The sequence below is a fragment of the Dendropsophus ebraccatus genome, chromosome 5 (assembly GCF_027789765.1).
Source record: "Dendropsophus ebraccatus isolate aDenEbr1 chromosome 5, aDenEbr1.pat, whole genome shotgun sequence".
In the NCBI taxonomy this organism is placed as follows: Eukaryota; Metazoa; Chordata; class Amphibia; order Anura; family Hylidae; genus Dendropsophus; species Dendropsophus ebraccatus.
In genome coordinates, this window is record NC_091458.1 from 48,748,998 (window position 1) to 48,764,574 (window position 15,577).

The window sequence follows — 15,577 nt, forward strand, 5'->3', positions numbered from 1 at the left end:
TTGCCTATATATAAAGCAGGTTGTGCCTGGAAGGTTCAGTCGCTCCGCTGGCTTCTCGTGTGTGTCTCTCCTGTTACCTGGGAAACGTAAAGTGTCATCTTATCGCAATACAATGAAGGAGAGAAGGAATCCTCAGCCCGCAGTGGTCCGGTGCAAGCTGGTGCTGGTGGGGGACGTGCACTGTGGCAAGACGGCCATGCTGCAGGTGCTGGCCAAGGACTGTTACCCGGAGGTGAGTGACATTATGGGGGCACTATGGCCGCGCGCGATCCTCCTGTGTCCAGGCTGCCATGTATCCCCGGGACAGTGCTGGGGAGCCGGGGCACTGGACTGTGACTGCAGGATGGCAGCCACCTGGCACATGGGGCACAATCAGCCCTCTAATGTGGGTGCCCAGACAGGTACATCATGTGACCAGTAATTACCAATCTGATGGGGAGTTCACATTTGGTTAAATAGAATTATTTGTGACTTTCAGTCCCCGGTCACTGGTGATGGTTTATTGGGGTGGCACAAGTGCTTATGGGTATGGTATTGGGGTGGCACACAGTGGTAATGGTATTGGGGTGGTAATGGTATTGGGGTGGCACATGGTGGTAATGGTATTGGGGTGGCACACAGTGGTAATGGTATTGGGGTGGCACACAGTGCAAGTTCTAATGTGCCCCTTGGTTATACCCTTTATTGCTTGTGATAAGGTTTATGCCAATTGTGGGCAGCGCAGGGTTGGTTTGTTACCCAGGACGGGTACTTGTGTGAAGTTATGTTCATTGTAACAAAGGATGCGTGGTGGAATATCTGGGTGTCTTCATCTACTCCAGACCTATGGAATATTTTGTGATCCCCCTATGATCTATATCTCATATTGAGAATTGTGACATATCTAGATGCCAAATGTAGGCAGCAAGTATTAATAATGGAGAAGGGGGTGATAAAGGTCAATTATTTGTCATTATATGTTATCTATAATAAATTGCAGTGCATTGTATAATTTACCTGTGATACATAACAGTGCATTGTCTGCCTGCCCTTCACTTAAACAATGGGCAATAATTTTCTTATCTAAATTGGGCAAAACAATTGCTGGAATATGTGTTTCAATTGGCAGGAATTTGCAGAATCCGCAATGTTTGCTGAGATCTTCGCTCCTGAGTTCTGAAGTCTGACTCCTGGTTTTTCTCCTTTGTCTTGCTTGTCTGGATTGTCTCATTGTGTGGTGCACTTGCCTTGCGTATCAATATCTGTATTTTGCAGTGGTGCCATCGAGACACGTGTGCTTGCGTTGGCTGCAGTGGTGTCAGTGAGCTCTATTGCCCGCAGTTCCATTGTGTTGCGTAGGTGTCAACTCCCTGTGCTTGTGTTGGCTACGATAATGTCCTAGCACTGCTCTGTTGCACTGAAGTATATCTGTTTGCTGCAGTGTTGTCAGTAAGCTATATGTGTGTCTCTTGTTTCTAGACCTATGTACCCACAGTGTTTGAAAACTACACAGCTAGCTTGGAGACGGAGGAGAATCGCGTGGAGCTCAGCTTATGGGACACATCAGGTATGTATACAGCAAGGATCCTATAGTACATACACTATAGATCACAAGTCAAATGTTTTTATTGTGACGGTTTATATTATGTGTTTTGCCCCGTCTGTCTAAAATGAGACAAAAAATTGACCCTTGCCCGATCCTCCAGTGTCATGGGGCGTTCTGCGTATTGGGGGGGGGGGGGTATATATATATATATATATATATATATATATATATATATATATATATATATATATATATATATATATATATATATATATATATATATATATATATATATATATATATATATATATATATAAATTTTTTTTTTTTTTTTTTTTTAATTTAGATTACATTGGTCTTAGAAGATTTGGTTTGTTACTGTAGGTAATGAATATCAACCTGAAAATTGTGAACTTAGGCTATTTAGAGATCTCAATCACAGAGATTGTTCTTGCTGTGAAGAATCTCCATCTTCCTGTTGTGACCCATCCTGATGCTGCAACAGCAAATGTTCGCCTGCTTGAATTTACAGGAAGGAAGCGGTGTAGGTGCCATCTCTGTTTAGATTAACACCAGTGCGGTACCAGGTGTAAATGTTTTGTATCCTGCTGTTGACCAACAGATCCAGGTGTTACTGATGGCGTATTATAGAATGGGTGGCCAAATGGTCTTCAGGACAGGTGCTGGTAGTGTCTATCCATAGGTCAGTTGGACAATAGGTTCTCTGTTTGGGCTTATTGGATGCAAGTGATGACTAGTTCAAGGGGGTTATCCAGTGCTACAAAAACATGGCCACTTTCTTCTAGAGACAGCACCACTCTTGTCTCCAGTTTAGGTTTTGTAACTTGGTTCTATTGAAGTGAATTGCAAACTACACCTGAACTGGAGACAAGAGTGGAGCTGTCTCTGGAGGAAAGCGGCCATGTTTTTGTAGCATTGGATAACCCCTTTATTGTAATATAATTGCATTTTTGTTTCCATAATACATATGAGAAAGCAGTATAAATTCACTTTAAGGTCAGGTCTCTAGACACTTGGTCAGACCAGGACTTGTGGCCATATTACAATATCAGAAACCACCCTAAAGAGAAGCTGTTAGCGTCCCCAGAATGTAGTTATTATGGGCAAAGCATCAATATCCGCTCTTTATAACTCTTTTCCTAGAAAGCCATGTTCAGATTCAGTCCCTTGTATGACAAGCAGTGATCCAGTGTCCTGGTCAAGCTTCATAGGGGTTAGGCCCAGACATGTTTCTACGTTACCATATCCCATTCCCTGTTCATGTGAAAAACTTTCCATATTGTTAGAGAAGGAACAATTGTAGGTGGGAATGGACTGTAGGGTATTTAACATTCCTTTTCAATTGTACTAACAAAAAGGCTGTAATGAAAGGTTTATGGCGCTTCCTGCTGGGGGCTGCTTAGCTGGTCTTTCAAGCCTGAAAGTGCCCCCAGGGCAACCCTGAATGGAATCCACCAGTGGCCCACACCTATGGGTATCTCCATGCTTGTAACTGTTAATGAGGTGGAATAGCTCATTGCCTCATGAACGTTGCTCCCAAAACACCAGTCTGGTTCTGCGGCTATTTCCTGTTAGGGCATTGGGATGTTATTGTTTCCATTATTATCACTTTAGTTTACAATACACATTGTGAGATTATTGTACACACACTCTGTAATCTGCAATAAAATCGTTCCCACTTTCCTTTGTCTTTCAGCATAGGCCCTGGCTTACTAATACTATTTTGTACTTAGACTGTGCAAACCTAGACTAGACAGTCTAGAAGGGTACTAGCCTTATCACAGTGGATCAGGCTCTTTGGCACATCTTTAAACTATTAGTTGGCTTCCTTTACTCCACTATTTTTGGCCACGTCCCCTTTCTGCTAATCCATGCCCCTTTTATTAGGAAAGACAATGGGGGAGATTTATCAAACATGATGTAAAGTAACACTGGCTCAGTTGCCCCTAGCAACCAATCAGATTCCACCTTTCATTTTCCAAAGTCTGTGAGGAATGAAAGGTGGAATCTGGTTGCTAGGGGCAACTGAGCCAGTTTTACTTTACACCATGTTTGATAAATCTCCCCCAAAGTGTTAAACCCATGATAAATGTGGCAAAAGTCTCATAAGCCACTTTTTGAAGGGGTAGCTTAAACCAGAATTCATGTGTATTTGCAATACTAAATCTACACTTTTTTTAACAGCTTATAAGGGGGTTATCCAGTGTTTGAATAACATTGCTACATTCAAAAACAGCGCCACTCTTGGCATGAGTTTGTATGTGGTATTGCAGGAGAGTGAACTGTGTGTAAATATTTGAAGCCATAATTTTGAGCCCAATCTTGGATAAACTATCCATACAAGCTGCACCATGCTGCTGCCCACTTACCCTTCAGTGCCCCCTATAGGAACAGTAAGGAATTATAATTGTAGCAGAGCCAAAGAAGCCTTGTCTAATGTCACATGCTCCTTTTCTTTGTCCTCTCAGGCCATTGTATTGTGTTCATAGCATGTGTACTCTATAGATGTTCCTATGTATATTTGTAAGTCTTGATCGTATTTACAATTATGGGAATATCAGGATTGGGGTCTCGCATATAGTGGTATGTTTGTTCTCCTTGACAATTAGAGTTATACTTTCTTACACTGAACTGGAAAAAACTAACCAGCCTAATGGCTTTCCTGAGTGTTTCCTTTAATACAGGACTGGGCGCCACTGGTTTTGGGTTACCTTTCCGGGGATGTGGTGCTGGTGATTTGCTGGCTATTTGCTATGCACAGCCAGTCTAGTCAATGCTGCAGATCAGTGGCAGGATTCTTCTAGCCAGTGTATGGCTCAGAATTGTACATTCAGCTACGCAGTTTCCTAAGAGCCCCAGGGGAAGGGATGCAGCAGGCACCAGCCAGTCCTCGTACAGCACACAGGCGATGCCAGGTCGCCAGCCAGGGCATGGGATGGTACCACTTGGTGCAACTAATTAGGAAGTTACCTCTATACCTAATAATATGGCTATAGTATTGCACTCTCCCTAGTATATAGAACCTTATATACGTGTGTCCGGAGCTCTTATCCTGTGCATCCGGGACAGTTTCCGGATACAATTGGGATTTGCAGCGTTCGGAGTAATTTGGAGGTGCTTGGCACTAATTCTATTACTAGACGTGCAGCTCCGTTCTCACACTACGGGTGGAGTGCGGCGCTGAATCGGAGCACCTATAATAGTTATGTCCTTATCGTACATATTTTTATATTGAATGTCTTGATAGTCTGCAGCCTCCTGTCCCCTAACAGGATTGGTCTGGGCTTGTTGCTATGGAAACTGTTCTCCTAGTCAGGGAGGGGGTATTTGCTATTCTAAGCACGAAGCTGCTGAGCTGAAACCTGAAAGGGAGGGTGAAGTGGGGAAAGCTTATGGCTTGCAGCTCTCTTGCCCTATGCATGCCTGAGGGGTGCTGCCCGAGCCTCGTACCCACAAATAAACTCTATTACTTTTATTCCTAAGCTACCTGCCGTCTCGGGCACTTGTGCATGGCGGATGACTGTTGGCATGCTCGGCCAAGGAGCAGTCCGGACTTCTCAGTCATTAATCCAATGTGGTGTCCCTAACCTCTTGTAGCACAGAGAGGCCATTGTTACTTATGAGGGTGTAGCCGATAATAACCTCCCCGGGGAAAGGTTTCTTCAGTGTGGCCAACTTGTTCCCAAGTTCTTCTTTCTCCAGCACCCTCTGGATCAGTCTGTATGTATGGAAGTTCACATTAAAAGGTTAAGGCCCTGCTCAAGACCAAAGGGAGTGATCCGCCAACTCTGTATACACGCCATTCCAGTGTGGTATGGTATATTTATTCACCCAGTGTGATGGAAAGATAATGGAATAGATCCATATGCACCATATTTTATATTCTCGAGCACTGCATAAAGAAAGGGAATTGGCTTTGATCTGCTTGGCTTTTTAGGTATTGTCGTCTGCAGGATGTTATAACATTACTAAGCTTCAGGGTAGGACCCATATAATAAATAGTATGTTTAGGATTGTGGGGGAATATTAGAAGGAAACCCATGCAAACATAGGCAGAACATACAAGCTCTTTGTAGATGTTGCTCTCAATGGGTTTAAAGGGGTTATCCAGTGCTACAAAAACATGGCCACTTTCTATCAGAGACAACACGACTCTTCAGGTCTCCAGTTCAGGTGCAGTTTGCAATTAATCTCTATTCACTTCAATGGAACTGAGCAGAAAAACCCCACCCAAGCTGGAGACAAGAGTAGGGCTGTTTCTGGAAGAAAGTGGCCATGTTTTTTTTTTGTAGTGCTGGATAACCCCTTTAAACCCTAAACTCTGCAAGGAAACGTTGTTAACCATTTGATTACCTTGCCGCCCATGTGATCGTAACTAGACTCCAGGTTAGAAAGCGTATCTCCACCATTTGGTTCCATGGGCAGTTTTGTAAATCGGCAATGTACGACCACCAAAACCTTTTCAGTCATTATACTATTTAGGTGCTTTCATTTGTTGGCTACAAATTAATTGAGAGAACAGGATTCCTTCAGCTCAGGTAAAACATTTAAGATTTATTGTAGAAATTCTTAAAAGAAACATCCGACGCGTTTCGAGACAACTCTGCTCTTGATGCCATGATTAAGAGCAGAGTTGGCTCGAAACGTGCCTGGTGTTTTGAATTTCCACAATAAATGTTGAATGTTTTTACCTGAGCTGAAGGAATCCTGTTCTTTGTTATGGATACCCTGGAATCCAGGGGCTTTAACCTTTTTGTGCCCAAAACAAACGCAATCTATTTGAGAAAGCATGAACTCCTAAGACTGGGCGCTGACCACACCAGCTTTTCTTGTACAAATTAAAAATTTAAAAATTAAAATTAAAATGTATAGATTTCATTTTTTGCTTTTATTTATTACAACGACCCAACACATTTGCTATAACATGTTGATCGCTTCTACAAGGATCAGCTTTTGGATGTGGCGAATAGAGCCTGGAGGTAGTAACCTCAGCAAAATGGATGCAACCATAAATGGAGATGGCAGGAAACTTTCTTTGTGTAATCTATCTGTTAAACAAAACTGTCTTTTGTAGTGTATTCTGGTGCATAACTTGCATATCTTTCCAGTACATGAAGAGGGTGCACGTTACATGCTTGGCTATAAAAAGACCCTAAACCAAATAACCCAGATTCCTCTAAGACCCATGTAGCAGGGGCTTTCTTTTTGCTATAGTGTTTGTTTGTTTTTTTTAAATTGTTTAGATGAAATTCAGATGCTTTAAAAGAGAAAACCCAGTCATTTCTTTAGTGATATCTTTCTGTATTCAGTGTGACTATCAGAAATGTGCATGTGTATCTGACCTTTACATCTGATGACAATTTATCTCTTCCTCTGACAGGTTCTCCGTATTACGATAACGTACGTCCCCTCTGCTACAGTGACTCCGATGCTGTGCTGCTCTGCTTTGATATAAGCCGACCAGAAAGCCTTGATAGTGCGTTAAAGAAGGTGTGTGCACTATCTGCAGAGATTTTCAGCAAATACATTTGGCGCATACCCACACCCTATAAATCCATAGTACTAAAATCTTTGTGATGTATTTTACTGAAAAAACCTTCTCTCCACTTAATAGACCCCCCCCCCCCCATTACTGCTGTAATAATTTCTAAAGGGTCACCTTACCAGGAAATTGACCGATTATTGATGTCACTGACAGATCGGTTTACAGCAGCTTCTCCCCATAGAAGTATATGGAAAGGAGAGTGGGAGGAGGGAGCTGCTGCACAGGGATCTGCTTTTAGGAAGTGTTCTGTCTCTGCTGGTTTCAGAATTCACATCAAGAGTGTTTAGCATTGCTATATAATTCGGGGGGGGGGGGGGGGGGGGGGGACTGGGTTACCATCTTGTGTGCAGTATATGGAAGACCTCAGAGCAGCTAGTCTCTACCTATTGTGGAGTAAAATTCCAGGAAAAACTGATATTACAAGAGTGTGTGGGGTCATAAACATTGTCATTCCACACACAACAGCTTGTTCTGATACTATAGCGACACATTGCGGATGGTATGAACTGACGGCAATGAGGTATTTGTATTGACTCGTAATCTTTTTCACTTTCAGTGGAAGACTGAAATTATGGACTACTGCCCCAACACAAGAATACTTCTGATAGGCTGCAAAACAGACTTAAGAACTGACCTTAGCACAATAATGGAGCTGTCCAACCAGAAACAGACTCCAGTGTCATACGAACAGGTTGGTATCAATTTTTAATAAGAAATACATGATCCGTACATACGGTAGTATCCGCCACAAAGTGCTGATCTGGGCTGGCCAGAAAACCTTATGAACTATTAAATAAACTGCAATAACATTGTTCATCTCTATATATGTAAATGATGCACAGACTGTACCTGATCTGCTGCCAGCTGGGATTAGTGCCAAGATGACAACGCGTCCTTTGTTATAAATCTCAATTAAAGGCATTTTGTGTTGTGGCCGGATTCCCATGTTTCGTGGAAACAATGTTTTATTGTTCATGACTGTGTGCACTTGGACTGGATATGCGAAGTTGGTGCAGCGTTCATACCATTTATGTACCTATAATAATGTCATATTTCTTCTTTCTCTTTAATTCCAGGGTTGTGCTGCAGCCAAGCAACTAGGAGCCGAGAGCTATCTAGAGTGTTCAGCCTTCACATCAGAAAAAAGTGTGCACAGCATATTTCGTTCTGCGTCTTCACTGTGTCTGTCCAAACCTGTACCCCCCAACCGTAGGAGCCCTGTCCGGAGCCTATCAAAGAGACTCTTAAATCTGCCCAGCCGTTCTGAATTAATTTCTTCCACCTTCAAGAAAGAGAAGGCCAAGAGCTGTTGCCTGATGTAGGGCTGCATGACAGGCATGAAACATGGACTCTTTTATTAGATTTTGGACATTCCCCAGCGTTCTTTATCATCACTGACGGAGAACGCCGGGCCCGGGGGTGAAGATCCTGAGAGCAGTAGCCTCACCCCCAGGGATTGAGCTGGCACAGAGGCTTGGAGAAGAAGGGCTGAGAAAATTTGCACAAAGACTGATTGCACATGAAAGGTGGAGTTGAAACCGGAGCTGTGTGGTGGAGATGTCTGGAGACCCCTAAAATAAAATTTAAAAATAAAAGAGAAACTACTCTCAATAGAATTACCCCTTCCCATACCTTGGCCAACTCCCTGGACTTGCCAGAAAATTCTCATTACAGTGTTAACCCTGTGGTACTTGTGCCTGTACATTATTGTATAGGTAGCAGCTGTTGGCGAAACTGCTGGCTAAAGTGGTTTTCTTCGCTGTGAGGACTGTATAAATTATTTTTTATTTTAATCAACTGTAAATCTGTATGTGCTTGATCTGTGACACTAAATTTATTTATTGAAAATATATGGGAGAAACAAATCTGGACTTGTTCATTTCAGAACACCTTGGCGTGGCATAATAAAACCCTTTTTTATGGAAATATTGCTGCAATCTCATGTTGGATTTGCAAGATTACATCACTCCCTGTACACGTGCATACTGTACAGTACATACAGTACTATGCATGTGCTCAATTTTATTTATTTTTTTCCACTGAAAATGTGTGAAACATCAAGGGCTGTGGTTAAGAAAAGCAACGTCTTTTCATTGTATTCCATGGAGGCCACTTTACAATCAAAGGGATAGTTTTCTCAGACTTGTCACATTATCTGTGTGTTTAAAGAGCTTCTGTGAGACCCCAGTATGGTGCACATGGGTCCTGGGCCATTTGCCAGTAGTACAGTTCCTTTTCAATAGTTGTCTCGCCAGTTACAGCACCTACTGTTACTGCTATGCCGTAGCATAGTACTGATGAAAGTGCACTGGACTGAACAGGCTGGCACTGCACTCAGGTATTACTTACAGTATACTACTATAAATGGAATGGGTGGAGAAGAGGTTATTGTTGCACTTGTTTTGCGAGATGCAATGTGAGCAGAAATTAAAGAGCAGCATCACCAGCAATGAAGTTTCTCATAAATTGGGCAGCCATTAGCCACTGCTTAAAGCAGCCACAAGGTGCAAACGCACTCTTAGAAGAACATTAGAACATATAGGGTTGGAGGGGGCAGAGGTCTTCTGCTTTGGCCCTAGTGTAGTAACACAGAGACTAAAAAAAGAGCATCTCCATTTTAGGTGGAGTTAGGCTGTTCCACGAAGTTCGGTAGTAATGAAACAAAATGGTCTTATGTAAAACCTTACCTTTCCATGTCAAATGATTAAGAACTTAGTTGGGTGTCTGGAAGCAAGATAAGCTTATGTTGACCTGATTAAAGGTGACCATAAATATTGGCTAGAAAACGGTTAATGGTTAACCATCCGATGAACGATCCTCTGGTACAGTATACTTTCAAACACAGCAATGTATCCTGTACGGTATTATACACCAATAATACTGTCAAATACATCCGTCAAGTCAAAGGTTTAATACAGTAAAGAGCACCAATAGGACTCCAGGTATATGGTGGGACGCCATAGAACTAACACATGTAAACATTAAGGGGGGGATTTATTATCCAAAATTTTTTTGGGGCGATTTGCAAACGTCTGTTTTGCGAATACATTTTCCGCCCCCTGCCTCCCTTTTGGAGGGGGCGGAATGGGTCCACTCATTTTATCATTTTTCTTACTGAAAAATGATAAGGAAACCTACGCCAGCCCGGCGCAAAAAACGCTGGACTTAATAAATGCCCCCCCAAAAGTATAGATATGCAACATCATCCTATTACATCAGAGACATGAAGTCTTGCTGTCCACAATAAGGCATTTTGTCCCTCAACTTCACCTCATTTCAAGTAAATCCTTTTCTCCATCCAAATAAGTTGGCTCAGTTCCTGCATGTGAGGTTCTATAAATGTATAGGTCTGGTGTAATGGTAGAGCAGCCAATACACCATAGCCACCACCAACATCAGTTGTACAGTCGAGAGATCTTTTATAGAGATGAGTGCAACTCGAGCATGCTAGAGTCTGATCGTTTGGCATTTGATTACTGGTGGCTGAAGTTGGATGCAGCCTTAGGGAGTCCGTGAAGCTGTATCCAGGTTTTCTCGGGCTGCATCAAACTACAAATGCCGAACAATGGGACTCGAGCATGGTGGAGTCTCATCTTTTATCTTCATGGTTGGTAAGAACATGTTCTAGAATAGTCCCAGATGGTTAGGGGTAAGGGCCCTTTTACACAGAAAGATTATTTGCCAAAGATTTGAAGCCAAAACCAGGAACAGACTATAAACAGAGATCAGGTCATACAGCAAAGCCTGAGATTTCTCCTCTTTTCAAATCCAGTCCTGGCCTTGGCTTCAAATCTTTGGCTGATAATCTGTCAGATAATCTTTCTGTGTAAAAGGGCCCTTAGGAGGAATATGGCACCCAATTCATTTGCACAAATTCCAAAAAAATTGCACAGACAAGTGCAGGCCTACATCTGGTAAGTAGCAGGTGATTATTCAGCGAGTTCATGAATATTTGTTAAATCAGTCCTATTTGACTGGGCAAAAAAAAAAACTCTGTAGAAAAATCACGCATTTTAGACTCCATAGTAAATGTCCCCCATGGTGTGTTAACCAGTAACAGAAGGGGACCTTAATTTAATCCTTGCCTTTGTGTATTCTTTGCAGACATGACCAGTAGCAACTTTTAGGGGTTGTCTGCCACTCGGTCTGACCCTCTGTGCCCGCAGGCAATAACCAAAGTCTGTGTCTGTTTCTCTAAGGCTTGTTTCTCACGTTCAGGTTTTTAATTCAGTTTTTGAAGGTTAAGCCAGAAGGGATCATAAATGAAGGACATATAAAAAGAACAGACTGAGCGGTCTCTTTAAATCAAGTCTTGGTTTTGGATCTAGAAACCTGTGGATGAGAACACATCCTAATAGACTTCCGTGAAGACAGGCTGGATAGTGAGAAGCCTCCATTAGTGCTTGATTGATGGCAATAAATACACTAAGCTTGTAATAATCTGGTTGGTATTTATTGCATATCCTTTACGTAGTGCAATAACACCCGCAGCTATGGCGGAAAGGAGATGCAAAGTCAATTAAGGTAATCATAGTGTTTGTGTCTCCTCTGCTTTTAACTTTCATACAATACACATAGGGCAGTGTTTAACACATGGTGTACTGTATATATATCAAAGTGACTATATACTGTGCTGCAGGATTTACAAGTCATCTCTGCCAGACCAGTCTCCAGCACAGGAAGAGGGAAAGCTGTGAGCATTGATGAGAGGCCATGCTTATATTGTTGGTTGTGGAAGAAAGCATAGCATATGTAAGATTACAGACTACCTGTATCCCACCTCCTCACACACTTGTAATAAAAGAAGGCTCCTATTCATTTATGTGCCAAGCAGTTAGAATCATTGAACTCCATGTGTGATAGTTTGATTGGTTATACCCCAAGGCTAGCTATACTGCATACGTACTCCTGTGCCCTGTCGGAAATTTTGACCTTCACCCCCAGTATGTAACATCATGGACAGACGTTGGGCAGCCATGTCCCAGAATCTATGATTCACAACTTCAGTATGATGAAAATCTTGCCTCTGTATTTATAACATTATACTGTAACACATCATAACACTAAGGATTGAAATTTCTTTGGCTTCGAGTCAAACGTCGACACAATAGTCTCCTGAAAAGGAAAAATAGCTAATCCCTGCGGCTTTATGTTTGCTTAAAGCGGATCTACTCTTCCAGGTGACTCTTAAGGATCAGCTGCTGTGTGTATCTGAGGAGTAGCAACATTACCGACCATTATATAACGTGTGTGGCAGGTTCCTCTAGTCTTTTCCTCCGCAGCCTCCATCTCTTGCGGTTATTCAAGACCCAATCAAAGATAAAAATGTGCATGAGTAGATGTCTGCCATAATAACTATTCGCCCAAGTTCCTTTTGTTTTTATATTGTGCCCCTGGTGCCACACCGCTGCTCTGTTTATTTACAGGCCAAACTTTGGGACCTTTTGCTACATTACCAACAGTCTAAGGGTCCTATTAGACGAAGCGATTTTTAACAATTAAGGACAAACGATTGCAAACGAGATTGTTTATCGTTAACCTGAAATCGTTCATCATATTACACAGAACGATAGTCCTTAGTTACGATCGTTACTATTGTCGTTATTGCGATCGTTACTATGATCGTTTACTCCATCTGTTCCCAGCAAAACAATGAACAATGTGCAATTACACTGAACGATTAGTGAACTAATGCGGAATTTGAGCGAACGAATGTGGAATTACAAACGATTAACAATGATTTTAGGTTCAGATCTAAATCAACGGCACACGAACAGTTTTTCAATCGTAGCCTGCAATTACACAGAACGATAGTTTAAATTCGAAACACTATAACGATTTTTCGCTCGATAATCGTCCCGTGTAATAGGGCCCTAAGCATTGAGATAATTGTGTTTACAGAATAACTTGTGTTTTTTACCCACCAACTCTACCTCCCTATGCTTCACCTAATGTTCTGCTGAGTGCATTCTCATACATGACATAGAATATATAATGTTATTTATTCCTATTGTAAATTTTAAAAAGTTCTATCATGGCAAAGAACTTGCTTCAAAATACATTAGATTTGTATGAAAGTTTTTTTCCTAGCTGTAAGATCCGGCCTCGAAGTCAAAGGATTTTCTATGACTTGTGACCTTGTTTCCAACAAGTTATTCTTAAAATTAGGCCATTATGTCTTCGGGAAAAGAATCTTAGGAATTTTGTTGCCATAGCAACCTTGAAATTTCACAACTTTTTTTTTAATAATGTAATAACTTCAGACCTGTGTTACAGTGAAGATTTACAACATGTACTTTAGACTTTTCCACAATGCATATACAAATGTCACATTATTCTTCTATGTTTAACGTTTACAGCAGAAACAGGCTTGGCCCCTCTTTAATTCGCAGTCTCTCACTTTGGACAGGACACTCTCTAGCCTCAGTTAGGCCAATACATGTTAAGGTTACAAACCCACTTGCCGGAACTGCAGCGAGTCTCCTTGCTGCGTTTTTGCAGGGAGACTCGCTGCAGATCCCGGCCCTATACTTTCAATAGCAGAGAAACTCACAGCAGGGATGTACATCCCTGCTGCGATTTTGTCTGCAGCCCGCCCCATTAACCCCCCGGCCGCCGGACATTATACATTACCGGGTCCCCGTTCCTGCTTGCTTCGGGGCTCCTGGTGTCTTCACGGCCCGCCCGGCCAATCAGTGCGCTGCGGCGGGGCAGCGCACTGATTGGCCGGGCGGAACGTGCCGGGAGCCGCTGAAGCAAGCAGGAGCCGGGATCAGGTAATGTATATCGCCCCCGGCCGCACGATCGCCCCCAGCATCGCAGCCCCCGGGCTGCACGATCGCCCCCAGCATCGTAGCCCCCGGCCGCACGATCGCCCCCAGGGGGCGATCGTGCAGCCGGGGGCTGCGGGGCTGCGGGCGATCATGCGGCCGGGGGCTGCGGGGCTGGAGGCGATCGTGCGGCCGGGGGCTGCGGGGCTGGGGGCTGCGGGCGATCATGCGGCCGGGGGCTGCGGGGCTGGGGGCGATCGTGCGGCCGGGGGCTGGGGGCGATCATGCGGCCGGGGGCTGGGGGCGATCGGGGCTGCAGGGGGGCGGGCAGGATATACATTACCTGATCCCGGCTCCTGCTTGCTTCGTCGGCTCCCGCCACGTTCCGCCCGGCCAATCAGTGCGCTGCCCCGCCGCAGCGCACTGATTGGCCCGGGCGGGCCGTGAAGACACCGGGAGCCCCGAAGCAAGCAGGAATGGGGACCGGGTAATGTATAATGTCTGGCGGCCAGGGGGTTAATGGGGCGGGCTGCAGACAAAATCGCAGCAGGGATGTACATCCCTGCTGCGAGTTTCTCTGCTATTGAAAGTATAGGGCCGGGATCTGCAGCGAGTCTCGCTGCAAAAACGCAGCAAGGAGACTCGCTGCAGATCCGGCAAGTGGGTTTCTAACCTAAGGGTAGCTTCACACGTACTGTATTGCAACAGATTTCATGGTGCAGATCAGCAGCAGATTTGATCTAAATTATTGAATACAGCATCAAATCTGCTGTGTGTGAACGCGCCCTAAGGCTATGTTCCCACACAGTATTTTTGCTTAGTGTTTGGTCAGTATTTTTCAACCAAAACCAGAAGTGGATTGAAAACACAGAAAGGCTATGTTCACACACTGTTGAAATTTAGTGGATGGTCGTTGTTTAATGGTGAATCATTGCTGTTATTTTAAAATAACGGTCGTTATTTGCCAGGCCAGGCTTGGTGCCAAGCTGGTGTGTATTCTCACCCAGGCTATAGTGTGGCCTTTTTTTTGCGCTCTGACGCCGTTCAGGTCCCGCTGACACCCTCCACTGGGTGATCCAAGTTTATAGAGGCCAGAAATAAATAAGTACTCTCATAGAGATGCCTAGAAGACAGTGACTTCCAGCTCTTCAGAAGTGCTGTAGAGTCCGGACAGTCAGAGGAGAAGTCACATGGACACCAGTGAGACCTGAACGGCGTCGGAGCACAGGAATAAGGCCGTTCTGCAGGAACACAGGTCAGTATACGCACAAGACACATCAATCACTGAGCTCAGGGAGATCAATGAAATAAGCATAGTATACGCACAAGCTTGTTGCCAGGGCTGGAATAAAGAAAAAAAGCGGACTCCTTTTTTGATACTAGAGGCAGACAGCAATGTATCAAAAGACATAAAACAATGAATGGATTCCTGCCTGATGTCAAAGCACAGCTCACATTGTGTTACAATTGTAACATTAGACAGAGTTTATTTGGCTGTAGAAGTCTGCCCAGTAATTCATAAGGCTCTAACAAAGCCCATCTTTATATCAGAAGGTAGAGGAGCTCTGCAGATGGATTTAATAAATCTTCGTCTGGAATGCAGAACAAAACAGGCAATTTATCAGGTGAATGCCGCTTGTAATCTACTGATATTTCTCATGCCAGCAGGAAAAGATACAAGTCCATGTGTATCGACAAGGATTTGTAATATGGATC

The 15,577-nt window shown here is 43.5% G+C and overlaps 1 protein-coding gene across 1 annotated transcript; it reads left to right on the forward strand.

The window, feature by feature from the left end:
• Positions 1-74: 74 nt before the first annotated feature.
• Positions 75-9,017, forward strand: RND1 (Rho family GTPase 1). Its single transcript, XM_069972147.1, has 5 exons — positions 75-232; positions 1,459-1,546; positions 6,927-7,036; positions 7,648-7,782; positions 8,168-9,017. Exons 1-5 carry the CDS (start codon positions 113-115, stop codon positions 8,411-8,413), a joined length of 699 nt encoding a protein of 232 aa, XP_069828248.1. The 5' UTR covers positions 75-112; the 3' UTR covers positions 8,414-9,017.
• Positions 9,018-15,577: the final 6,560 nt, after the last annotated feature.